The following is a 27,909-nucleotide window of genomic DNA, read 5'->3' as shown; positions in this document are numbered from 1 at the left end:
AGAGGACACACGCAAAAACAAGACTTACAATTTTGTATACGATATTTAACCATAATAAATATTTATAACGTTATTGCTTCAACATACGATAATATTTTTATGGTTAAAATGTAAGGACAATACTTCTCTGTTGAGTAAAATATTTTACAAATGACGGGTAAAATAAAAACTTCTACAAGCCTGGGGAAATTGGGAAATGTTAGCTTAACATTTATTTTGGAAAAATTTTCTGTATAAAAGTTGGGAAATTTTCCAAAATAACATAAGGGTGTGACTGCAAGAGGAAATAGGGGGTGTGCGATTCAACCCCCAGGTGGGGATGGATATTTTGTGTGGGCTCGAAGTTCCAGCTCGAGGTTGCAACCGGATATCGCCCAACATGAAAGGTCCTGCGACGGCCAGAATAGTTGCGATTGCGAGAACTCGAATCAGTTGAATTTCTGTTCTCATTGACTGCGGTTTATGTTGGTTTGAATCGCGGAGTTCTGCGTCGGTAGCTGGCAATTGAATGAAGAAAAAGTATGTTTCAATCAAAAGTGGCGTTGTTATTTTAACATGACTACGAGTATAATCGACGATATGCGATTCAATAAATATATCCAGGCCAATCCGCATCTTCAGTGCTAGTGATGTTTATCTGTATAATGAAAAAATATGTACGTACGTATTGTGTGCCATCAATACGTTTAAGTAAAAGGCTTACCATAATAATAATGCTTAATAAATACGTGTAACAGTGATTAAGAGTTGCATAACCCCATGTGGTGAAGTCGATTTCAAGAAAAGGAATTTACCAACAAATATCAGTGGAATAAGCTAAAAAATACACTCTAGAAAAGGCAACTTCCCCAATCGAACGGGTTTCATTTCTGAAATTGCGAAGCCTTTGCAATACGGATTATGGGGAATGGAGGGCTTAGCTTTGTGCTGGTTTTTGGGACCTTCCTTAAGGTTTTACGTATTGAACGAAATATGGGAATATTATTATCAAAAGAGAAAAGTATCCCCTTTTCTTAAGCTTTTTTTCTGAAATACCTTTTTCTTATTCATAAAAAAATGGCCATTGCCTTCTTTTATTTTTTGGACATACTAAAATAAGTATTAAGTTAAAAAGTGACGGCCTATTACTAAAAAAGATTTTATTCTCTTTCAATACTATTTACTATTTCTCCAACCCATTTTCAAAAAAATGGTTCTTTTTAATTTGTTAAGAGAGGCAGACCTTAAATTTATAAAAACTCCTTTCAGGGAAAGAAGATTTAGTTAGGGTGTTGTGTAAATTGTAATAGGAATAATGAGATCTAAAATTAAAAAAAAAATAATAATAATAAAATTAGAAAATAAAACAACATAAAATAGTACCTCTATTGGCTGCGTCATTATAAAAGTAAGAGTAATAAGCAATATTAATTTTCGTGTAATAGTTTAATGGATTTGTGTAGCATTTGCCGGAAACAATTTGAAGGAGGAAAATTGTAGGGAGAAAATTTGAGTCTACCGTTTCTAAAAAAATTAAATTATACAATTTTGAATTATTAATCATTAAATCCTTTTCTTTTGCCACCGACAGCAAAGCGTTTGTTACCACATTCACAATATTTAATTTTTATGTTAGTGTCACTTTAAGGAATATAAAATAAGCAATAACTTTGAAAATAATCAGGGTGAAACTATAATTAAATAAATTAAAAACACAAAATAATATAGGCGAAGTTTTAAATAGTCGAAGTGCGATCGTTTGTTAACTTACAAGAATGTTAAGTTTATGCTTTTGAACGTAAATACGTAAACGTGATACCGGTGAGAACTGAAAATCTTACGAAATTCTGTTTTTCGAATAGATTATAATTCCCGCCCAACCACTGTTCCGTATATCGATCCAATCGCGAGATCAGACTTAGGCTATCGATGTTTGGCGTCCAGGTGTGACCGTAATCGGGACCTGACCAGTGTTGCGAAGCAGCGAAAGGTTAATTTGTTTGATTCCATTGTGGAGAGAGGGCGGGGAGATCGTAGTTAGTTAATCGTGCATACATGCAGCTGCCAATTAATGTGTAATCCGAGTTAGTGCTGCAGAAATGGGTGATGAATGAAAATACAATCCTATGAAAGTGTGCTCCGCTAAATCAACGAACAACCAACGAAAACATCGGGTATTAGTCATTTCCAGCGAAGTTGTTTGCGCAGTGGGATCAACTTTAAATTATAAAGGTATACACACATACCTACGTTCATTTGTATGCTGGCCAAACATTTTCAAAAAGATTTGTGCATTTCTATTTATTTGATACCACTAAAGTGCTGCCTACACGGATTTTATCGCGGTGGTTGAGTGTGTGTTTATTTACCTTATCGGAAAATTAGGCCCACGAAAAAAGACAACACACATGTTATCTGGGTTCACCGATGTATAACATATATATGTATGCATTACATACCTATGTAAATGCTGCACTTCTATATAAAAAGTGGAGTTTGTGGTGGTAATTGTGACTTTGTGGATTCATTTTCGAAGTGAGAAAAGAGTTTAAAAGGGTTTGGATTATTGCGACATCTATGAAAAATCGGACTTAGTTGTAAGTAAACATTAAACTTTAGATCAGTTCACCGACTAAGTCACAATTTCTTTGCTGGATAACTTGTTTCGAGTTCTTTTTTATATATGTATGTATATTACGGGCTTTATTACTCATAATTACCTACATACATGCCGCACCAATTTCGCAACCTTCACGTTTTCATGAATCGTTTCGAAATGTCTTCTGCCAACAAGTGGTTCTCATTCAAGAGATAATGGTGACTTAAATTATGTTGATTGAATCTTCCGAATCGCGATCAATTTTAATTTGTTTCTTTCATAGTTCGTTAAATTTGTTACCAACAACAAAACATCTACACAATGATATATGTCTTAGACTTAAGGAAAATATTCTTAGATTTTCTTCCATAGAAATTATAGCAATAGAAAAGTGAAGCCCTAAATTTCACACTTTTGGTTTATTAGTTTTTCTTAATTGTTGAAAAAGTGTCAACGAAATGCATTGTTATTGGCTTCAACGTTTGAAATTCGTGTTATAGAAATATTTTGCTTTTGGGGGACGAATTTGGTATGTTAACTTAAAAAATATTTAAACAAAAATAATTATAATTATAATTATTATATAATATATAATATATAAACCATTGTTAGTACTGATGTAACGAACAAAAGTTGTATTTTAGAGGAGCCGTATTTGTTGTTGTCTGCCAAAACAATCAAATGTATATGAGCAAACTAAGAATTGAAACCTATTACTAAATGGAACGAAGCATTAGGTGATTAGGTGGTCATGACCCTTTAATGTAAAATTTAGGTCAAATCGATTTCGGAAAGATGTCTTCACAAATTTACAACAAGCAAACTGTTTCTGGAAGTTTTAAAACGTAATTGAATATTTTGTTTAAGGAATAATTTCCTTTTTTAACTTTCGGTTTAACGTTAATACTTAAAAAATTCGTATAAGGTCTTTGTCACAATAAATTTTACAAAAAAAAATTGTTTAGCTGTGATCCAAAAAAAAGTGTACTGTTTTTGATTCCAAGTTCATATTACAGATTATTATTGGTTGTTTTTATTTAATCACTTACATGCTATTAGTATAATATTAACTTTTGAGTTTTTTATTTAATACAAAAAACGAATTCTTAAAGTAACAATAGGTTGAATATGCAAACCATTAAACCTATTTGTATTTTGTACTATTCGTAATCGGTAGAAACCTATAAAAAGGTTAACAATTTTTTAATAAAAATTTGGGCTTACACAATTATACCAAATTATATATTATTATAAAAAAAACGACAAAGTAGTTTCAGAATGCTAGTAAAGACTCGTTTTAAGAAAAACATGATGGTCTATACAGTTTAATAAGTTAAAAATCGGTTTTAATATGTTTAGACTTTTTGTTCTATGTTTAATCTAATTTAAATAATATCATGTTGCTTACCCTAAAATACGGTGTTATAATTAAAATACTAAAAAAATATTTTCAGCTAAGTAGAATGACGACTACTAGGCCTTTTAAATCATCTGAAACCAAAACGGGATTAGAAAGAGTACATGTTTGGCTCTGCCATGAACTAGAATTATTAATTTCGCACAAAAATTAACAAAATGGCGGACCTTTGACCTTTTTTTCAGCCACAAATCAAGTTGAAAAGTAAAGAAGATTTTCACCGATTTGATCTATCCTAGTTCATGACATAGCTAGATATGTATAGAATAACGTATTAAAATTTGGAACCCATTGGATTAATAGTTTTAGAGTAACTTCATTCGCCAGTTGTAAAAATACTGTTTCGAGAAAAACGTGTTTAAAGTTTTGAGAAGCTCTCACCATATAGCTATATCTTTAACAGTTTTTTTAATTTTTACTTGAAATTTGAATAGTTATTGGTTCGAATTAAATATATAAAAAAATCGATTTTTGAAAACGAGAATGGGTTGTCCCAACTAAATAAATAAACTTTTTCATTTTAAACAAGAAAGGAAGCTAACTTCGAATTTTCGATTGTTCAGTCATTTTAAATTTGGTAGGTCAGATTGATTGGCCAAAAATAAAACCCATAAAAAATCCCAACTTCCTAACTTTACAAACACCAAAGTTATGGCATTTCCGATCAATCAGTTATATGGCGGCTATAGGATATAGTCGGCCGATCCCGACCGTTCCAGGAACGAAGGGTGTGTGTAAAGTTTCAATTCGATATCTTTAAAACTGAGAGACTAGTTCGCGTAGAAACAGACAGACGGACAGACAGACGGACAGACAGACGAACAGACAGACAGACATACGACGGACAGACGGACATGCTTTTATCAACTCGGGACGCGATCCTGATCAAGAATATGTATACTTTATAGGGTCGGAGCTGTTTTTTCACTGCGTTGCACACTTTTGACCAAAATTATAATACCCTCTGCAAGGGTATAAAAATACCAAAATACCTGTTTTAATACCCTTATAATTTCAGTCAAAAGTTTGCAACGCAGTGAAGGTAACATTTCCCACCCTATAAGTATATATATTCTTGATCAGCATCACCAGGAGAGTCGAGCTAGCCATGTCCGTCCGTCCGTCCGTTTCTACCAAGCTAGTCCCTCAGTTTTAAAGCTACCTGCTTGAAACTTCCAAAACTTGTATTTCTATGTAAGTCGGAACGAACCGGATCGGACGACTATATCATATAGCTATAATAAACAATTTTAAAAAATTCGCTTTTAATCCCTAGAAATATCGAAAAATTAAACAAAAAAATGAAAAATATTTATTTTGCTGTTTTTCTATTTATCAAAATATTTGAATTATAATAATTATTAACTATATCAGAATTACGCCTTTAGTTTTGTCAAAATCGAAGAACAATATCATATAGCTGCCATAGGAACGATGGCAAAATGCAGCTCAAAATCGACATAGCTTCATTGCTTTTAGTAATTATAGGCATAGAAATCGAAAAGCAGTCGTTTTGTAATAAATGCAAAGGTATATAAATTTCGGCTTGCCAAAGTTTGCTTCCTTAGTTAGGTGTCATACGACGCGTATTTTCAACAAGAATGCAACCAGTCTAAAACTGGAACAGCAGATGCAATTTTTTTAAATTGGTATTTGTAAATTTTGACTGCTATTTCTCCTAAACTCATTGATTTTCTTTAAGTTTTAATAGCAATCCCCTTAGTTAAAGCTATCGCCTTTCGATCACTTGATATTTTCAATTCTAAAGCTATATATATTTTAGCAGTCTTCTCAAACTCTGCAAATCTTTAAATCGTCACTACGTGTAGTACTGCCGTACACATTGATAATAAATAATTTATTTCTGTTTACTGTTTTGAAAGGTGGTGTGCGAAAATCGATTAAAATTGAACCATTGACTTTTGGGTTTTAAAATATACTTTTAATCAAAATAAAAAAAAATAAACAAATAAACAAAAAAACAAGAGAGAACGCTATAGTCGGGTGCCCCAACTATCAGATACCCTTTACTCAGGTAAAGGGAGTGCGAGGGAGATGGGGATAGAAACTTTGATCACGCATAACTTTTTAACGAATGGTCCGATTTGAAAAATTTTTTCTACATTTCGAAAGGTATTGATAAACACAATAAAACTGCATTTTTACTTTTCCGAAATATTTAAATTTTTTAAATCGTATATAAGCGATTGTGGGCGTTAAAGGGGGCGTGGCACCTTTTTGAAACAAACTTGCGCTACGTAGGAACTCCTAGAATCTGCATGCAAAATGCCAATCTTCTAGCACTTATAGTTTCCGAGATCTCAGCGTTCATACGGACAGACAGACAGACAGACGGACAGACGGACATGGCTAGATCGACTCGGCTAGTGATCCTGAACAAGAATATATATACTTTATAGGGTCGGAAACGCTTCCTTCTACCTGTTACATACTTTTGCACGAATACAATATACCTTTTTACTCTACGAGTAACGGGTATAATAAATGTTTGCATAGAAGGATTTCACATTAAAATGCAGTGGACTAACCATTTTTCTTGTGACTTTTTATACCCTTGCAAAGGGTATTATAATTTTGGTCAGAAGTTTGTAACGCAGTGAAGGAGATGTTTCCGACCCCACAAAGTATATATATTCTTGATCAGGATCAAAAGGGGAGCTGATATAGCCATGTCCGTCTCTCCGTCTGTTTCAATACCGTTTGTTAGCTCAGCTTAAAAGCTAGCGATCTGAAACTTTCACAGTCGTCCTAAAACATGTGTACGCAGATCAAGTTTGAAAATCGCCCCGATCGAACGTCTATATCCTATAGCTCCCATAGGAACAATCGGATATACCTTGCAAGAATTGATGATATTTCGCGCAGTGTAAAAGCTATTGACATGAATCTTTCCAAATCTTATTTTTTTTATGCATACCTTGATCAGGGTAAAAGCGCGTGCCGATCGGACGTGTGTATCCTATAACTCCCATAAGAACAATAGGGTGAAATCGGTTAAAATTTTATGATTTTCAGGATATTTCGAACAGTATATAAACTATTGACATTAATCTTTCCAAATCGTATTTTTTATGCATTCCTTGATCAAGGTAAAAGCGCGTGTCGATCGGACGTCTATATCCTATAGCTCCCATAGGAACAATCGGATATACCTTGCAAGAATTGATGATATTTCGCGCAGTGTAAAAGCTATTGACATGAATCTTTCCAAATCTTATTTTTTTATGCATACCTTGATCAGGGTAAAAGCGCGTGCCGATCGGACGTGTGTATCCTATAACTCCCATAAGAACAATAGGGTGAAATCGGTTAAAATTTTATGATTTTCAGGATATTTCGAACAGTATATAAACTATTGACATTAATCTTTCCAAATCGTATTTTTTATGCATTCCTTGATCAAGGTAAAAGCGCGTGTCGATCGGACGTCTATATCCTATAGCTCCCATAGGAACAATCGGATATACCTTGCAAGAATTAATGATATTTCGCGCAGTGTAAAAGCTATTGACATGAATTTTTCCAAGTCTTATTTATTTACGCATACCTTGATCAGGGTAAAAGCGCTTGCCGATCGGACGTCTATATCTTATAGCTTCCGTAGTAAAAATTGTTAAAGGCGCCGAAAATATCCCTTTTTTTCTATTTTTATATGACGTTTTTGCAGTACAAAAGCTATTGACATGAAACTATGCAAATCTAATTTATTTATGTATACCTTATTCTTTTCGCTACTTTTTCAATTTTAGCAATTTCGGCCAAGTCTGCAAGGGTATTAAAACTTCGGCTTGCCGAAGTTAGCTTCCGTCCTCGTTATAGTTAATTACTTCAGTTTTACTAATGATTACTTCTTAAAATCCAACATTTTATTAGCTTAGGTTAAGGGGTCCATGTCTCTCCTGAGCTTCAATATTAAAATCAGTTAATTTCAATGACCTACATTTTAAAAATATTTTGTGAACAAGTTTTAGTGATTCCTGTCTAATAATATGATTATTATTTTTTGCAGGATATTATGTGAAATAAGAGCAGTATATGTTTACTATGAAGAATAAAAAATATGTAACTCCTGTAAAAAGAAAAGCTTTCAACATATTCCAATGGATTTCACTACTGTGTAGTCTATGGTTAATCCCAACTGTACAAAGTAAACCCGATGAAAAACACACAGAGACCCTCGAATATAGACTAGAAAATAAATTGGAAAATCTATATCGATTTAGCCATAATGTATATAATGTTACCATACCAGAAAATAGTCTGGGAAAGACTTACGCTAAGGGAGTATTGCATGAAAGACTGGCCGGCATGAAAGTTGGCTTGAACTCAGAAGTTAAGTATAGGATAATAAGTGGCGATAAGGAGAAGCTGTTTAAAGCTGAGGAAAAACTGGTTGGAGATTTTGCCTTCTTAGCTATTCGAACTCGAACAAATAACGTTGTGCTAAACAGAGAAAAAACTGAGGAATACGTAATAAGAGTAAAGGCACACGTACACTTGCACGACAGAAATATATCAAGCTATGAGACAGAGGCGAATATTCACATTAAAGTATTGGATCGCAACGACTTGAGTCCACTATTTTACCCAACCCAGTACACTGTAGTTATTCCAGAGGACACTCCAAAATATCAAAGTATTCTAAAAGTCACAGCAGACGATGCTGATCTCGGCATCAATGGGGAAATCTACTACAGTCTTCTGATGGATAGTGAATACTTTGCTATCCACCCCACCACTGGTGAAATTACCCTACTGCAGCAGCTTCATTATGCGGAGAATTCACACTTTGATCTCACGGTCTTGGCCTACGATCGGGGATCTTGGGTAAATCATCAGAACCACCAGGCCAGCAAGGCCAAGGTCAGCATTTCGGTGAAACAGGTTAACTTTTACGCTCCAGAAGTTTTCACAAAAACCTTCTCGAGCGTGACGCCAACTTCGAATCCTTTAATTTACGGAATTGTTCGAGTAAACGACAAAGACACTGGAATAAATGGTAATATTGGTCGGTTGGAAATAGTCGACGGCAATCCAGATGGCACTTTTCTTTTGAAAGCGGCAGAGACCAAAGACGAGTACTATATCGAATTAAATAAGTTTGCGCATTTGAACCAGCAACTTTTTATTTACAACTTAACCCTGCGTGCAGAGGACCTCGGAACTCCCCGTAGATTTGCCTACAAATCCGTTCCGATACAGATAAAGCCAGAGAGCAAAAATATACCCATATTTACGCAGGAAATTTATGAAGTTTCAATTCCAGAAACGGCCCCCATTAACATGCCTGTGATAAGGCTGAAAGTGAGCGATCCAGATTTGGGTAAGAATGCATTGGTCTATTTGGAAATAGTAGGTGGCAATGAGGGGGATGAGTTCCGCATTAATCCCGATTCCGGCATGTTATACACAGCCAAGCAGCTTGACGCTGAAAAGAAATCGAGTTATACCCTAACCGTTTCCGCCATTGATCAAGCGAATGTTGGTTCGCGTAAACAATCCTCTGCCAAAGTCAAAATAAGCGTGCAGGATATGAATGACAATGATCCCATTTTTGAGAACGTAAATAAAATGATTAGTATCAACGAAAACAATTTGGCTGGCTCGTTTGTAGTAAAACTCACAGCCAAAGACAGGGATTCTGGTGAAAATTCGTACATATCGTATAGCATTGCCAATCTAAATACGGTGCCATTCGAAATCGATCACTTCAGCGGTATAGTTAAAACCACATCTCAAATTGACTTTGAAACAATGAAGCGGAACTATGAACTCATAATACGTGCGTCAGATTGGGGCTTACCGTACAGAAGGCAGACGGAAATCAAACTGTCCATCGTAGTTAATGATATTAACGATAACAGACCCCAGTTTGAACGGGTCAACTGCTATGGAAAAGTCACCAAGTCGGCCCCGATGGGTACTGAAGTTTTCGTTACCTCTGCCATTGACTTCGATGCTGGCGACATCATTTCTTATCGGTTGAGCGATGGCAACGAAGACGGTTGTTTCAACTTGGACCCCACGTCCGGTTCCCTGTCCATTTCCTGTGATCTGATGAAAACCTCCCTGACAAATCGTGTTCTCAAAGTTTCTGCCACGGATGGGACCCATTTTTCCGATGACCTGATCATTAATGTACATTTAATGCCTGAGGATTTGGGTGGAGATGCTAGCATTCTGCACGGTTACGGATCTTTTGAGTGTCGCGAAACTGGTGTCGCCAGAAGACTAGCGGAAACATTGGCCATGGCCGAAAAAAATAACGTGAGGAGTGTGTCGCCATCGGTCTTCAGCGACCTATCCCTAACACCCAGTCGATACGGTCAAAATGTACATAAACCTGAGTTCGTGAACTTTCCACAGGAGCTTTCTATTAACGAAAGTGTTCAGTTGGGCGAAACAGTGGCTTGGATAGATGCTAAGGACCGGGACTTGGGCTACAATGGAAAGCTGGTATTTGCCATTTCCGACGGGGACTACGATTCCGTTTTTCGAATCGATCCCGACCGTGGTGAACTGCAGATAATTGGATACTTGGATAGAGAGCGTCAAAATGAATATGTCCTCAATATAACCGTCTATGATCTGGGTAACCCCACCAAATCGACATCGAAAATGTTGCCAATAACAATCCTCGATGTGAACGATAATCGACCTGTTATTCAGAAGACATTGGCCACTTTCCGATTGACCGAAAGTGCCAGGATAGGAACTGTGGTGCACTGCATTCAGGCCACTGATGCGGACTCGGGAATAAATGCTGAAGTCACTTACGCATTGGCGGTAGAGTGCAATGATTTTGCAGTCAATGCCACTACGGGCTGCATTCGTCTAATCAAACCACTGGATCGCGAGAAACAGGATAACTATGCTCTTCACATAACGGCCAAGGACGGGGGAAATCCTGTGCTCTCCTCGGAAGCCCTGGTTTACGTTCTGGTCGACGATGTCAACGATAACGCTCCGGTTTTCGGAGTACAAGAATACATATTCAAGGTGCGTGAAGATCTACCCCGCGGCACAGTATTGGCCGTAATCGAAGCAGTGGACGAGGACATTGGCCCAAATGCCGAGATCCTCTTTTCACTTAAAGAGGAGACCCAGGATGAGGAACTGTTCCGGATCGACAAGCACACTGGTGCAATACGGACGCAGGGATATCTGGACTATGAGAACAAACAAGTGCATAACCTTGTTGTCAGTGCCATCGATGGCGGAGATCCGTCATTGACATCGGATATGTCCATAGTTATAATGATCATTGATGTCAACGAGAACCGATTCGCACCCGAATTCGATGACTTTGTGTATGAGGGTAGAATAAAGGAGAACAAGCCCAAGGGGACATTTGTAATGAATGTCACTGCCCGGGATATGGATACGGTCGATCTGAACTCGAAAATCACGTACTCCATCACTGGTGGCGATGGTCTGGGCATTTTTGCGGTCAATGAGCAAGGTGCGCTTTTGCTGTTTATTACCTTTTCGATTGGATTAATGTCAATAAATGTATTGCAGGTTCAATAACTTCCTTATCACAACTCGATGCGGAGACGAAGAACTTTTACTGGCTCACGCTGTGTGCGCAGGATTGCGCAATAGTTCCTCTCAGCATTTGTGTCGAGGTAGGTACTTTCAAATTTCCTCAAACTTATTTTTAATAAAATCCTTTTAAATAGGTTTACATTAAAGTCGAAAACGAAAATGATAACATTCCTTTGACGAGCAAACCGGTGTACTACGTAAATGTGACGGAAGCAAGTGCGGAAAACGTAGAGGTCATTACCCTCAATGCAGTAGATCCAGATATTGACCCCACCCAGTCTATTACGTATAATATCGTTTCCGGAAATCTCGTCGGCTACTTTGAAATTGAATCAAAAACAGGTAAATTTATTTAAATAGATAAATTTTAGCTTAAATTACAATCAATTGTTTATATTTTTAGGAGTGATCAAAACCACTGAACGCAAACTGGACAGAGAAAACCAAGCGGAACATATTTTAGAGGTAATATATTGCATAGTTTTCGAATTGGTTTTAAATTTATTACCATACATAAACCTCATCCATTTTTTTTACAGGTGGCTATATCTGACAATGGATCGCCAGCCCTATCCTCTACCTCGAGAATTGTTGTGTCAGTCCTAGATATTAACGATAACAGCCCAGAGTTTGACCAACGGGTTTACAAAGTGCACGTTCCGTCTTCAGCCACTGTCAATCAATCTATTTTTCAGGTAAGCTTAACTTTGATTAAAAGTTTGATATATGAATAATTGTTTTAAGTTCCATAAATCGATAAATGTAGTTCAAAAGTAATATTTGTTAATTTTGATTTGCAAAATGATGTCTTTGAATAAAGTACTACTTTTCTGTACATTTTACAGGTACATGGTATCGACAGTGATAGTGGTGAAAATGGCCGAATTACCTATTCAATTAAGTCTGGAAAGGGTAAAAACAAATTTCGCATTGATAGTCACAGGGGCCACATACATATAGCGAAACCATTGGAATCCGATAATGAGTTTGAAATTCACATCAAGGCTGAAGACAACGGGATTCCTAAAAAAAGTCAAACTGCTAGAGTTAATATAGTTGTAGTTCCTGTGAATCCTAGTTCTCAAAATGCACCGTTAATAGTGAAAAAGTCGTCGGATAATGTGGTCGATCTGACGGAGAATGACAAGCCAGGATTTTTGGTAACACAAATTTTGGCTGTCGATGATGACAACGATCAGCTCTGGTACAACATCTCTAGTAAGTTTAGTTAAGACCCACAAATTTAAAATTTTGTTAAATTTTCACATTATTTTTATAGATGGCAATGATGAAAACACCTTTTACATTGGTCAGGATAACGGAAACATTTTGCTTTCAAAATACTTGGACTATGAAACTAAAAAGAATTATAATCTGACCATAAGTGTAACTGATGGCACATTTACGTGTTTTACTTACCTTTTGGTTAACGTGATCGATATTAATGACAACCCTCCGCAATTCGCTAAAGATGTCTATCATGTCAATATATCAGAAAATATTGAAGAGGAATCAGTTATAATGCAACTTCATGCAACTGACAGAGATGAAGACAAGAAACTTTTCTATCATCTCCACGCTACTCAGGATCCGTCGTCCCTGGCCTTGTTTCGAATCGACTCCATTAGTGGAAATGTTATTGTCACTCAGAGATTGGATTTTGAAAAGACCGCGCAACACATTCTAATCGTGTTTGTTAAAGATCAAGGAGCGCCTGGAAAAAGAAACTATGCCAAGATTATTATAAATGTGCATGACCACAACGATCATCAACCGGAATTTACAGCGAAAATAATTCAAAGTAAGGTTCCCGAGAGTGCAGCGATAGGCTCTAAGTTGGCCGAAGTACGGGCTATAGACCGAGATAGTGGTCACAATGCCGAGATTCAGTACTCGATAATCTCGGGGAACGTGGGAAGTGTTTTTGAGATCGACCCCACGTTTGGCGTAATCACGTTGACCGGCAGCTTGAACATCAATAAAATCCAAGAGTACATGCTTCAAGTAAGGGCTGTAGATCTGGGCAGCCCTCCGCTGTCATCGCAGATACCTGTGCACATCATTGTTACAATGTCTGAAAACGATCCGCCAAAGTTCTCAACCAAAAACATTGCCATAGAAATATTCGAGAACCTGGGCATCGGAACTTTTGTAACTCAAGTCACAGCTCGCTCTTCTTCATCCATATTCTTTAATATTATTTCCGGCAACATAAACGAAAGCTTCCGCATTAACCCCTCCACTGGAGTTATTGTTATCAATGGAAATATCGATTACGAAATAATCAAGTAAGAAATAACTTGTGTATATATCTATTAAAATGTATTTGCTAAAACTATTTTGATCCGTTTTCTAGGGTATTCAACCTCACTGTTAAGGGAACCAATATGGCAGCCGAGTCGTCCTGCCAGAATATAATAATACATATCCTAGATGCTAACGATAATATTCCGTATTTCGTTCAAAATGAATATGTCGGAGCATTATCTGAATCGGCGGCAATTGGATCTTACGTACTCAAAGTACATGATTCATCCAAAGAGTATGTATTATCAATTTCAAATTAATTATATTAACAATAATAAAACCTTTTGTACTTCAGTCATTTAACATTACAAGTGAAGGATGCCGATGTAGGAGTAAACGGAATGGTTGAGTACCACATAAATGACGATCTGGCAAAGAATGTTTTCAAAATAGATTCGACCACTGGAGCTATTGAACTGTTACGACACTTGGATTACGAAACGAACGCTGGCTATACTTTCGATGTTACGGTGAATAGAATCAAAACAAATTGAAACCTTTTTTTTTTACAAATAAAATATTTTTTAGGTTAGTGATATGGGAAAACCCAAACTACATTCCACTACAACAGCACATGTGACAATTCGAGTGATTAATGTTAACGATTGTCCTCCAGTATTTAATGAAAGAGAACTCAATGTAACATTGTTCCTTCCAACTTTTGAAAACGTGTTTGTTGCGCAAATTAATGCAAAGGATGCTGATAACGATACCCTACGATTTGACATTGTGGATGGAAACGCCAATGAATGTTTTCAAATCGACAAATACTCCGGCATAATAACAACAAGGTAAGATTAGTAGCGATAATTTTCTATTAAATAAGTTTTAATTAAATCTGGTATGATTTTCAGAAATTTCGACATATTAAATAATGAAAATGATCAGGACTATACCGTGCATGTCCGTGCTTCTGACGGAATATTCTCTGCGATATTAATAGTTAAGATTAAAGTTGTGTCAGCAAAAGATTCAAATTTTGCATTCCAACGGGAATCGTACCGATTTTCCGCATTTGAGAACAATACAAAGGTGGTTACGATTGGATTGGTAAACGTAGTAGGAAACTCGCTGAACGAAAATGTGGAGTATCGAATCTTAAATCCAACGCAACTGTTCGATATTGGAATCAGCTCGGGAGCCTTGAAAACCACTGGAATTATTTTCGATCGTGAGGTACAAGATTTGTACAGACTCTTCGTGGAAGCAAAGTCTGTTTTGTTCGACGGTATGAATGCGAATGTACATAGGGCCGTTACCTCTGTCTATATATCCGTATTGGATGTTAATGATAATTGCCCCTTATTTGTCAATATGCCGTATTATGCCACTGTTTCAATAGACGATCCAAAAGGAACTATTATAATGCAGGTTAAGGCCGTTGACTTGGATAGTGGAGAAAATGGTGAGGTGCGGTATGAATTGAAAAAGGGAAACGGAGAATTGTTCAAACTAGACCGCAAAACGGGAGAGTTATCCATAAAGCAGCATGTGGAAGGCCATAACCGAAACTATGAACTAACTGTTGCTGCTTATGACGGCGCCATTACTCCCTGCTCTTCAGAAGCTCCTCTTCAAGTTAAAGTAGGTTTATATAAAAACCAAATCAAAAGCTATTTAATAATATGTGTCTGTAACTTTTTAGGTAATTGACCGTTCGATGCCCGTTTTTGAAAAACAGTTTTATACTGTTAGCGTCAAGGAAGACGTGGAAATGTACTCGGCTCTTTCCGTATCCATTGAGGCCGAAAGTCCCTTGGGAAGGAGTTTAATTTATACCATAAATTCTGACAGCCAATCGTTTGAAATTGACTACAATACAGGTACATTCTTTTTTATTAGGTAATCTCAATGGAAATGATTGTATTTCATTTTTACCATTCAGGATCAATTTTTGTTGTAAATGAATTGGACTACGAGCAAAATAATAGCCATGACGTTTCTATCCGAGCAACCGATAGTCTTTCTGGAGTTTATGCGGAAGTCATTTTATCCGTTTCCATTATTGATGTCAATGACTGCTATCCAGACATTGAAAGTGATTTCTACAACATAACCATTCCAGAAAATTCATCGTTTGGAACACAAATTTTAAAGATCAATGCAACTGATAAAGACTCCGGAGCGAATGCAAAACTTTCCTATTATATTGAATCCATAAATGGTCAAAACAATTCCGACCTGTTCTATATAGATGTCACAGATGGCAATCTATATTTAAAGACTCCCTTGGACTATGAGCAAGTAAAATACCATCATATTGTCGTTAATGTAAAAGACCACGGTTCGCCATCATTAAGTTCCCGATCAAACATTTTTATAACTGGTAATATTTTCAATTATTTTGTTTATATTATATTTTAATACTGTTAATTTACATCTATTTTTTCAGTTAAAGACCTGAACGATAACCCTCCATGCTTTGTTGAGCCTTCTTACTTCACCAAACTATCAGTCGCAGCTGTTCGAGGACAATTTGTTGCTCTACCTAAAGCATACGATAAAGATACTTCTGATACGGACTTACTGGAGTATAAAATTGTTTACGGAAATGAACTGCAAACCTATAACATTGATAAGCTAACAGGAGTGATATCCCTTCAAAACATGTTAAATTTTACCGATAAAACTAGCACAGTCTTGAATATTTCTGTTTCGGATGGAGTACACACGGCATATGCACGTTTGAAAATATCTTTACTACCAGAAAATTTGTACAGCCCAACGTTTGATAGAAGTTCTTATGATGCGCAAATTTCCGAAAATTTGTTGCATGGCCATAATATAATTACGGTATGTTATTTTATGTAGTTTATGGATTTGGTTAACAAGAATTTGTAATTCTAGGTTAAAGCAACGGATAGAGATTTTGGAACATATTCAAGCCTTTATTACGAAATAGTTTCCGAAGAAATGAAAAAATTCTTTCTCATAGATCAAACAACAGGTGTAATAACGTCTAAAGTAACGTTTGATCGTGAAAAAAGGGATGAGTATGTGGTGCTATTGAAAGTCTCCGATGGTGGCGGCAAATTCGGATTTGCATCCCTCAAGGTTATAATAGTAGACGTAAACGATAACGTTCCTTACTTCCTGTTAAAGGAATACAAAATAGTTGTGAGCACAACAATGGAAGCGAACAGGACTATTTTAACGGTAAGCATTCTTCCTAATTGTTTCCACTTCTATTGTCAATTGAAGAAGTTTTTTAAATGGTTTGAATACATTTATGTATTTCCAAAAACTCTTTAAATGATCAACATATATATATTTTTAGGTCAAAGCCAAGGATGACGATATTAACGACAATGGGTCGGTGTACTACAAAATTGTGCAAAAATCAAACGATGAGTCATCAAAGGATGTGTTTGAAATTTACGAGAATACTGGAGATATTGTCCTCAAGCGAGATGCTGGAACCTACGGAGTGGGATCGTATCAGTTTTTCGTACGCGCTTCTGACCGAGGCGAACCTAAATTTCACTCGGAAGTGCCAGTGTCGATCGAAATAATTGAGACAGAATCAAGCATTCCCATTTTTGAAAAGTCGTCAATTCAACTTAAGATTATAGAGTCAACATCACCAGGCACAGTACTCACAAAGCTACACATAATTGGAAACTATACGTTTAAATTTTCAATTGCCGCAGATCAGGACCATTTCATTGTATCCGATAGTGGCGAATTGATCCTTCAGCAAACATTAGACCGAGAACAGCAGGAGTCGCACAATTTGATTGTAGTGGCAGAAACCGCCACGGTGCCGGTTCTTTTTGCTTATGCTGATGTGCTTATTGATGTCAGGGACGAAAATGATAACTACCCCAAGTTTGACAACACATTCTATAGTGCCAGTGTTGCGGAAAATAGTGAAAAGGTTATTTCTTTGGTAAAAGTATCAGCCACTGATGTCGACACGGGACCAAATGGCGATATTCGATACTACCTAGAAAGTGAAACCGAAAACATCCAAAACATTTTCGATATCGACATTTACACTGGCTGGATCACCTTGCTGACCTCCTTGGATAGAGAGGTTCAATCTGAATATAATTTCAAAGTAATTGCTGCCGATAATGGTCACCCAAAACATGATGCAAAAGTACCTGTAACTATTAAAATTGTAGACTATAATGACAATGCACCTGCATTTAAATTACCTATCGAAAGACTTTCTGTTTTCGAGAACGCACTGCCTGGTACAGTTTTAATTAACTTACTTTTGATTGATCCGGATATCGAAAAACAGGAAATGGACTTTTTCATCGTTTCTGGAGACAAACAAGCACAGTTCCAGATCGGTAAGAGCGGAGAGTTATTTATTGCCAAACCATTAGATCGCGAGCAAATCATGTTCTACAACTTAAGCATAATTGCAACTGATGGGAAATTTACTGCCAAAGCCAATGTTGAAATAGATGTAAAAGACATAAACGACAATACGCCTTACTGCCTAAAACCCCGCTATCATATCACCACTAATGAATCAATCTCGATTGGAACTACACTAGTTGAAATCAAGGCTGTTGATTTTGATTTACAAAGCAAACTTCGCTTCTATCTGTCTGGCAAAGGTGCAGATGACTTTACAATTGGAAAGGAGAGTGGCATATTGAAGGTGGCAAATGCACTGGACCGGGAAACCACTCCAAAGTACAAATTGGTAGCACACGTCCAGGATGGCAAGGACTTCACCCAGGAATGCTTTTCCGAAATAATCATCACTGTCAATGACATTAATGACAATATACCTGTTTTCTCAATGGCTAAATATAGAGTGAGCGTTCCCGAAGATGCTCAATTAAATACTCTGGTCACGAAAGTGCATGCAATGGATAAAGATTTTGGGGTTAATAGACAAATCAAGTACTCCTTAATGGGCGAAAACCATGATTACTTTAAAATATCGAAGTCAACTGGTATTATTAGACTGGACAAAAATCTTGATCGTGAAACTATATCCCTGTTTAACCTAACTATTAAAGCGGAGGACTGCGGAATTCCCAAATTACATTCCATTGCAACGGTGGCTGTGAACATATTGGACATTAACGACAATCCACCTGAGTTCAGTATGCGACAGTATTCCTGCAAAATTCTTGAAAACGCCACCCAGGGCACAGAAGTCTGTAAAGTCTATGCCGCCTCGATAGACATTGGAGTAAACGCAGACATTCATTACTTTATAATGAGTGGCAATGAACAAGGAAAATTCAAAATGGATTCCATGACCGGCGAGTTGTCGCTGAATGCAACTCTGGATTATGAAATGTCAAAGTTTTACTTCTTGACTATTCAAGCTATCGATGGGGGCACTCCGCCTCTAAGCAATAACGCCTATGTGAACGTATCTATTTTAGACATAAATGATAACAGCCCCAAGTTTCTGCAAAACTTTTACCGCACAAATGTTAACGAAGACATATTAGTGGGATCCAAGATTCTGGATGTCAAAGCCACAGATGAGGACTCTGATATAAATGGGCTTGTTACTTACAATATCGAAAAAGGTGACAACATAGGTCAGTTCTCGATAGATCACAACAACGGAACAATAAGCGTTTCAAGGCCCTTGGATCGGGAGACTATTTCGCACTATAACCTAGAAATCCAAGCCTGCGACCAGGGAAGTCCCAAAAGCTGCAACAGTGTGCCAATAAATGTGAATATTTTGGACACAAACGACAATGCGCCCATCTTTTCCAGCGCCAACTATAGTATTGTGCTTCAAGAAAACCGTCCTCTGGGCTACATATTCCTGACTTTCAAAATATCAGACGCCGACGAATCGCCCAACACCACTCCATACACATTCGATATTCGGTCTGGTAACGAGGGCGGACTTTTTCGACTGGAGCAAGATGGATCGCTCAGCACTGCCTCACGATTCAATCACAATCTTCAGGATGAATTCGTGATTCAAGTTCGAGTATTTGACAACGGCACACCCCCACTATATTCCGATGCCTGGGTGGTTGTGAAAATAATTGAGGAAAGTCAGTACCCTCCAATAGTCACTCCCCTGGAAGTAACAATCAATTCATTTGAAGACGATTTCTCTGGCGCTTTTATTGGAAAAGTTCATGCCTCCGATCAAGACAAGTACGACGAATTAAACTTCAGTTTGGTGTCCGGTCCCGACGATATGTACCAGAGCTCTAAGCTGTTTAACGTTTCCAAAAAAACGGGAGAGATCTATGCCATATCCAACCTCGACATTGGTCTGTATAAGCTTAATGTATCAGTTTCGGATGGCAAATTCCATGTCTTCTCGATTGTAAAGATCAATGTGGAACTGGTAACTAACGACATGCTCAAAGAATCGGTTGTGATTCGCTTCAGCAGGATTTCACCATCTGAGTTCCTCCTCAGTCACAGGAAAACATTCATGCGCTCTATTCGCAACATCATGCGATGTCGCCAAAAGGATGTAATTCTGATAACCTTGCAGACGGAAGCACCGAATCACTCTGTGGCAAAGCGACATGTTAGATCAATTGACTCTAATTTGAATGTGGTATTTGCAGTGCGGAAGCAGCAAATTATTCCCGATTCCGATGAGTTCTTTACCAGCGACGAAATTCGGCAAACACTGATTGACAAAAAAAACGAGATTGAAAACGAAACGAACTTGGTTGTGGAGGAGATACTACCATCCACCTGCCAGAGCAAGCAAAACTCATGTGTTCACGGCGAGTGCAAGCAGGTCTTACGGATCCAGAAGAACAACGTCACGACCACCTTTACGGATGTTATTAGTTTTGCTGCTCCGTCGTATAACCAGGTGAATAGGTGTGTCTGCCGACCAGGATTCGATGGAAAGCACTGCAATGAGACGGTAAATGCATGCTCCACGGATCCGTGTTCCCCGCAGAGGATCTGCATGCCATCGGGATCCGTTCTGGGGTACCAATGTGTGTGTCCCAAGGGATTTTCAGGGACCTACTGCGAACGAAAGTCTTCGAAGTGCACCAACGAATCCTGTGATATTGGTCTGTTCACTGCGGTTTCCTTTGGCGGAAAGAGCTATGCCCACTACAAGATCAATAAAATCAAGGCCAAATTTACGCTGGAAAATGAATTTTCGTATTCCCTGCAGATAAGAACTGTGCAGCAAACTGGCACTCTGTTATATGCCAGCGGCAAGGTGGATTACAACATCCTGGAAATCATAAACGGTGCTGTTCAGTATCGATTCGATTTGGGTTCTGGTGAGGGGGTCATAAGTGTGTCGAGCATTAACATCTCCGATGGGGAATGGCATCTGATCAGTCTGGAGCGATCCCTAAACAGTGCCAAACTAATGGTGGACAACAAGCATGTCTCCCATGGCAGTGCTCCGGGTGTGAATGGGATCCTGAACATCCAGTCGAACGATATCTTTGTGGGCGCCGAAGTTCGACCCCATCCGTCGATAGTCGGCTACGAGGACATCCAGCGCGGCTTTATCGGCTGCATGGCCAACATCAAAATAGCCAAGGAGTCGCTGCCCTTGTACATTTCCGGCGGAAGTACCATCGCTGCCCTGAAGAGATTCACGAATGTCGAGTTCAAGTGTGATCCGTCGAATGTGCTGGTCCGTCTGGGCATTTGCGGATCCCAGCCGTGCGCGAATAGTGGGATCTGCAAGGAACTCGGCACTGACGTGTTCGAATGTGCCTGCCAACCCCGATATTCGGGAAAGCACTGCGAAATCGACCTCGATCCCTGCTCTTCGGGACCCTGTTTGTTCGGCGGACGGTGTGACTACCACGGACCCAACAACTACAGCTGCACGTGTCCGATCCACTTGTCCGGGCGGAGGTGTGAGTACGGAAAATTCTGCACCCCGAATCCCTGCAAAAACGGTGGAATTTGCGAGGAGGGCGATGGAATATCGCATTGTATGTGCCGGGGCTACACAGGACCCACTTGTGAGATCGATGTGGATGAGTGCGAGAACCAGCCCTGCGGAAATGGAGCGACCTGCATCAACGAGCCCGGAAGCTTCCGGTGCATTTGTCCCTCGTACCTTACCGGCGCCAGCTGCGGAGATCCCCTGTATTCGAACTCGATTTCCACAAAGTTAAAGAACTTTTCCCTGGAGCACATTAGCGGGATCATATCGGGAGTAGCCGTAGTTCTTGTGATCATAAGTTGCGTTCTATGCTGTGTGGTCATTCGGAGGAATTCCTCCTCAAAGCGAAGGAACCGACTCGAAAAGGACAAGAACAAGCCGTCGTACAAGGAGGCGAATCTGAACTCTCTGGTTGACAAGGACAATTACTGCAAACCAAACGTTAAGTTGAGTAATTTAGAAGTTAACCAACGGCCGATTAGTTACACCGCAGCACCAAATGATAACCTGTTCCTGAGCAACAGAAATTTCGTTAATAATTTGGATATATTGCGAAGCTACGGTTCGGCTGGCGATGAACTGGAAAATGTGCCATTTGAGTACCAGAAGGTGAATCGAAATAAACAGCACGTAAACATAAACTCCTGCCATTCCGCCGATGCAGACAATGCCTACAAACAAGAATGGTGTGAGCAAATGCATTTAAGAACCTTTAGTGAAAACAAACTGAACAATGGTGAGAATAAAACTCCTAATTTATAGTTAAAAAAAAAACTAATTTGTAAATTTACAGAACTTAAGAGAGACTTCGGACCATCAGTTAGTCGCTTTTCAACTGGGAAACTAATCCAAGTTGAAATGCCGAATGTGTGCCACTCTTCCAGTGCGAATTTCGTTGATTATTCAGCTCTTGCCAATGGTCAGTATCATTGGGACTGTTCCGACTGGGTTCGCAAAAGCCATAATCCCTTGCCAGATATAACCGAAGTTCCTGGAGCAGAAATAGCTGACTCATCGAGCTTACATAGCAATGATAGCAACGAGTCCAAGTCGAAGAAAGCCTTTTTCGTTCACAGTAAGTATAACTTTGTTGACATATGCTCGTATTTCAGTATAATTAATTTTGTTCTTAATAGGGGAAGACGGAGATGTTGATCCGACCAGGGATATAGCCGCACTAAACGAGGATATCGGATCGGAATATTTGGATTCGGAGGCGGAGAGCTGTATGGAGCCGTTTATGTTGCCGCGATCAAGTAATCAGCCACTTTCAAGACTGAGTTCTTTTAATAATATCGAGAATGAAGACTATAAATCAAATACAGGTAATTTAATTTAATTCTATTAAAATCGACCATCCCTATATTTAATAAGAAAACTTCAATCCTTGGTTAAAGAGACTAGAAACCAGCCATTGTTTTCAGTTTATATTTTTACTATAATGTCAAAGTAAGATACAGATTTTACTAGGATGAGGTTACATCATATTTTGTTTTATTTTGATGCTTTTAAAGTTTTAAATAAAAAACTGTTTTCTAGTTTCTACATAAAGTGTATATCACTTTTAAGAACTTTTATTTCTTAGGTGAACTATTTATTATTTTATTTTCCACATTTTGTAACCCTACCACTTGTTAATTTTTTAGCTCTTTAACACTTACATGACATCTATATATACTAATCTATTTAACTACTTCATTTCATGCAATCAGTGCCTTTACCGTCGAAAGTTAGTCATTTGTGTAAGTTTTTGATTAATCATAAGATATAATCAAATTTTTCTTATCAACGCCCAATCATTTTTCTTTGCCAAAAACACTTTATATACCGTTACCGGGAAGTTAACTATTTTATTAAATTTATGAAATAGTAATCTGAAATTTTGTATACTTCAAATGACATTAAATAAAAGTCTCGAAACTAAAATGGTCTAATATTAAATAGAATTTTTTTTCATGCTTATCTTTTATTAACAGTATTCTGCTAAAATATAGTTATTCTGCTAAAATATAGTTATTCTGCTAAAATGTAGTAGTATATAGTTCACATTAAAAATGTTTCTGAGTCTATATGTGACAATACAAAATATTTACAACTGAAATATAAAAATCATGTGTAAAAGTAAGAACATGCTTAACAAATGATCTTTTGATTTAATCAACAGGCAAAGTATATTTAAGACATCCTGATTCGTATTTACCCACGATGCATTTTCCAAGTGAAACGGATGGGGAAAGCTCTATGACCGAGGGGCCGATTTCAAGGAAGGAAATTAAGACCAGAAGGACGATAAGTGGTAGGCAAAGAAAATATTTTTCAATTGCATACAAATTTCACAATCATGTATTTTTTGCAGAAAATTCAGAGGAGGCATATCTATTTCCATGCGCTGTCGGAGAAATTGGTTCCAACAGTAACATTTCGGTTCGACTGTGTGAAATTGAAGATTCTGAGTTGGAAGAGTTTTTACCACAACAACAAACAAACAATTAAATGACATGCTAAATATATAAGAACTACATTTTACACAAATTATTTGATTTCGTTAGATACTATTTTCCATAGGAAAAACTTGGTTATATATTTTCAATAAAAAATACATAAATATATTAGTGTCTTTAAATACGTTATCAATATTTTACAAGATCATTTGCTAAGTTCCAAGGTAAGTTAAAATCTACTTATTATATTATTATATTATCACAGAGCTCAGTCACCGACTATCTCTCTTCGAGTGCGGACGTCTGTGCCTATCCAATTGTCAGTGCCTTGCTTATCGCGAAATCTCATCGCCCTTCTTTTCGCCAATACCGTGTTATTCCTAACGCGCACGTGTGAATAAAATACCCAATTCTTGTAACAAATTTACTCTCTAACCATGGCCTCCGGGCCACCTAATTTTGGGGATAACCGCTTTGCCAGTCTTAGCCTAGCCCCAAATCCAAAAAAAAGACAATTTCAAAAACTTCCAATCGAATTTCCCGAACTCCCTGAACCGCAGCTTAAAAACCCAAGGTTCATAGTTGTATCATCCAAGAACTCAGAAAAAACATATCAGATTTTCCTGCTTTGCAGTCCACAGAGCTCTTAAAAACATCAGCAAAGACATCCTATCGATCTCAACTCCCGTGATGGAAATCTTCTAATGCTGGTCAATTCCAAAGAAGTTGGTAATAAATTCACCAAAACTACTTCCTTACCCGGGCTATGCGACATCGAGTGCAAACTCCACAACTCCCTTAACTTTGTTAAAGGCACCATTTACGCACCCTGCTTAATTAACATCCCAGAAGACGAAATTGTTGAAGAGCTAAAGTCTCAGAATGTGCACAGCGTTTATAAATTCACAAAAATGATCGACGGCACTCCCAAACCATTTGGCAAAATTCTTGTGACTTTTGACCTCTACACCCTTCCAAGAAAATTAGACATCTCGGCATACTGTTAGAGTTACAGAATATATTCCAAACCCTATGAGGTGTAAGTCATGTCAGCTATTAGGACACACATTAAAGAAATGCGGTAACCCAGCCGCCTGTGTATCATGCAATCTCGCTCCCCACCTTCCCGTCCCATGCACTCGCATTTTCTGCGCAAACTGCAGCGGCGATCACCCCGCTTCCTCACCCTCCTGCCCGCAATACCAAGCACAAAAAAATCTTCTACAGATCAAAACGACAAAAAATGCAGCTTCCGAGAAGCTCGCATTATCTTTAAACAACAACAAAGCACGACAACCAACTCCACGCTGACCTACTCGGTCGTCGCAAACCCGAACACAACAGCCGCTTGCGACAAAATTCCCGAATCCCACCAGACCACCAATACCGACTTACCAAGCTGTTCAAAAGCTCAAACATCTCTCTTATCATCTACGCATGCAAACTCTTTGTTTCCCAAAGAGAAATTACAAACCACACTCAACAACTCTTCCAAAACTGAATTCTCTAACTCAAACAACGAAAGTACACTACAAAAACACTTAGCAAAATCTCGCGCTCTCAGATCACAAGTACAAAAATTCATACAACAAACCGAACAAGACGACAATAATTTCTCACTGGCCTCAAGATCAAAATCAAACGAAAATATCTCTTCACACACCCCAAACAGCCATACACACTCTGATGTAACAATGGACGATTCCGACTGTTAGTCCCGATCCCCTCCTTTTTTTACATCCCTACACTTAAATACATAATACATAATCTAGCAAGAATAAAATCCTTAAAACCTTATCATGTCAATTGCTATAATACAATGGAATATCCATGGTATTTTTAACAACTACAACGAACTTACACTCCTCATAAAAGACCATTCACCCGATATATTATTTTTGCAAGAAACCCATCTGCCATACAATTTCAATAATTTCATTTCTCCTAAAGGATATACTAGTTATTTCCACAACTTCCCGCAAAACACCGTAGCCAAGCAAGGGATTGGCGTCCTTATTAAAAGAAACATTCCTCACACGTACCATAGTATAAACTCCAACATTCTATGCTCAGTACTGCAGCTTAGTATTGACCAAACCATAAACTTTATTAATGCCTATATCCCCCCAACCAAAGCTTTACATCCTCTGACGTATCAAATACCCTTGATAACCTTAATGGGTCATCTATACTTCTCGGTGACCTTAACTCGTGGAGTTCTTTATGGGGCTCCCCGCACACAAACACAAGAGGTAAAAAAATCGAACGAGCTATTCAAGAAAACAATCTAATAGTCCTTAACGACGGCTCTCCCACACACCTTTCAACCCACAACACCTTCACTCACATAGATGTCTCCTTGATATCTCCTGAGATAGCTCATAGATGTAGCTGGTCTATATCAGATAACCTCCATGGCAGTGATCACTTTCCGATAACCATCCACATTTCTGCACCAACCCACACCGATAATACTCTCCCGCTACCCAAATTCAAGACTGACCTAGCTAACTGGAAACGCTTCAATGAAAACTGCGAAAAATCAGCTCTTAACTGGACAGCCGGTTGCCTAAATCAGCAAGTCGCTCAAATGACCAAAGCCATTCGAGCAGCTGCAAATGCAGCATTCCCCAAACAAAACGAGTGATCCATAAAGCTAAAGTGCCATGGTGGAACTCTGAGCTCCAACAGCTCAGGGACCGGAAGCAACTTTATTCTCCTATTATAAAGCAAATATGTCTGACACAAACCTTTTCAGTTACAAAAAAGCAAACGCTCTCTTTAAAAAAACAGTTCTCTCAGCCAAGCGCAACTGCCTTGAAAAATTCACTTCCCAGATTTCCCCGTTATCCACCCCAAAAAAGTCTGGTCAGATGTAAAACGCTTAGCTGGCATTCCACCCACACCTTTCAAATACATAAAATCGGACTCAGGTACTCTATCTGGATCCTTTAACATCGCCGAAGAGTTTGGCCACGCCTGGTCTAAATACTCTTCTGACAAAAACTTTTCAGCAGAATACATACTTGAAAAAATCAGTATCTATCAGAACCTTATCTCCCAGATGCACTATCAACATCCGCAACATGCTTAGATTCCAATTTCACCCTTCTGGAAATAGAGACCTCAATAGCAAGCGCAAAAGGAAAAGTCCTGGGTCCGATAGGGTGTCATACCCTATGCTCAAAAACTTACCATATCTTCTGAAAGCCAAACTCTTGGATATCTTTAATGTAACGCTACAATCCGGAACATACCCACATACATGGAGCTCAGCCACCATTATCCCCATTCCTAAACCTAACAAACCCCCTTCTGATATTAACAGCTACCGTCCTATTTCCCTTTTGTCCTGTCTAAGTAAAACTCTTGAAAAATAATTGCCCAGAGACTTCTCTGGTTTATTAACCACCATAATCTCATCTCACATAGCCAAGTTGCATTTAAAAGAAAACATAGCACTATGGACGCTTTGCTGCGTCTTCAACACTTCGCGTCGAACGCTCTTTCGACCAAAAATCACGTCTCTATCCTGGCGACTGATTTTGAAAGAGCCTTCGATCGCGTGGGGATTCATGCCGTACTTTGTAGATTCGGGCGCTGGGGCATTGGTCCAAGGCTTTACAACCTTGTCAAGGCCTTCATGACCAATCGCTCTTTCAGGGTTCGAATAAACAACGTCACCTCGAACTCCCACATTTTGCACAACGGAATTCCTCAGGGCTCTCCGCTTTCTGTAGTTTTATTTATGATAGCATTT

General features: G+C 38.2%; 1 protein-coding gene across 4 annotated transcripts; it reads left to right on the top strand.

Annotated features, from left to right (window-relative positions):
* Positions 1 to 502: 502 nt before the first annotated feature.
* On the top strand, positions 503 to 24,317 carry LOC108041670 (fat-like cadherin-related tumor suppressor homolog). 4 transcript variants are annotated; one of them, XM_044461679.1, is made up of 22 exons: positions 503 to 519; positions 8,026 to 11,478; positions 11,538 to 11,644; positions 11,699 to 11,906; positions 11,968 to 12,029; positions 12,104 to 12,259; positions 12,410 to 12,782; positions 12,844 to 13,852; positions 13,921 to 14,106; positions 14,167 to 14,341; positions 14,400 to 14,662; positions 14,726 to 15,455; positions 15,517 to 15,694; positions 15,757 to 16,197; positions 16,264 to 16,664; positions 16,719 to 17,027; positions 17,149 to 22,444; positions 22,502 to 22,783; positions 22,845 to 23,033; positions 23,421 to 23,450; positions 23,873 to 24,004; positions 24,065 to 24,317. In XM_044461679.1, exons 2-22 carry the CDS (start codon positions 8,052 to 8,054, stop codon positions 24,199 to 24,201), a joined length of 14,091 nt encoding a protein of 4,696 aa, XP_044317614.1. In that variant the 5' UTR covers positions 503 to 519; positions 8,026 to 8,051; the 3' UTR covers positions 24,202 to 24,317. The 4 variants fall into 4 exon arrangements, with proteins under 4 accessions (XP_044317614.1, XP_044317613.1, XP_044317612.1 ...); XM_044461678.1 differs by lacking the exon at positions 503 to 519 and adding an exon at positions 1,973 to 2,211; XM_044461677.1 differs by lacking the exon at positions 503 to 519 and adding an exon at positions 1,973 to 2,576.
* Positions 24,318 to 27,909: the final 3,592 nt, after the last annotated feature.

The sequence above is a fragment of the Drosophila rhopaloa genome, unplaced genomic scaffold, assembly GCF_018152115.1.
Source record: "Drosophila rhopaloa isolate 14029-0021.01 unplaced genomic scaffold, ASM1815211v1 contig_47, whole genome shotgun sequence".
NCBI classification, from domain to species: Eukaryota; Metazoa; Arthropoda; class Insecta; order Diptera; family Drosophilidae; genus Drosophila; species Drosophila rhopaloa.
This window is presented reverse-complemented; position numbering and strand designations above follow the sequence as displayed.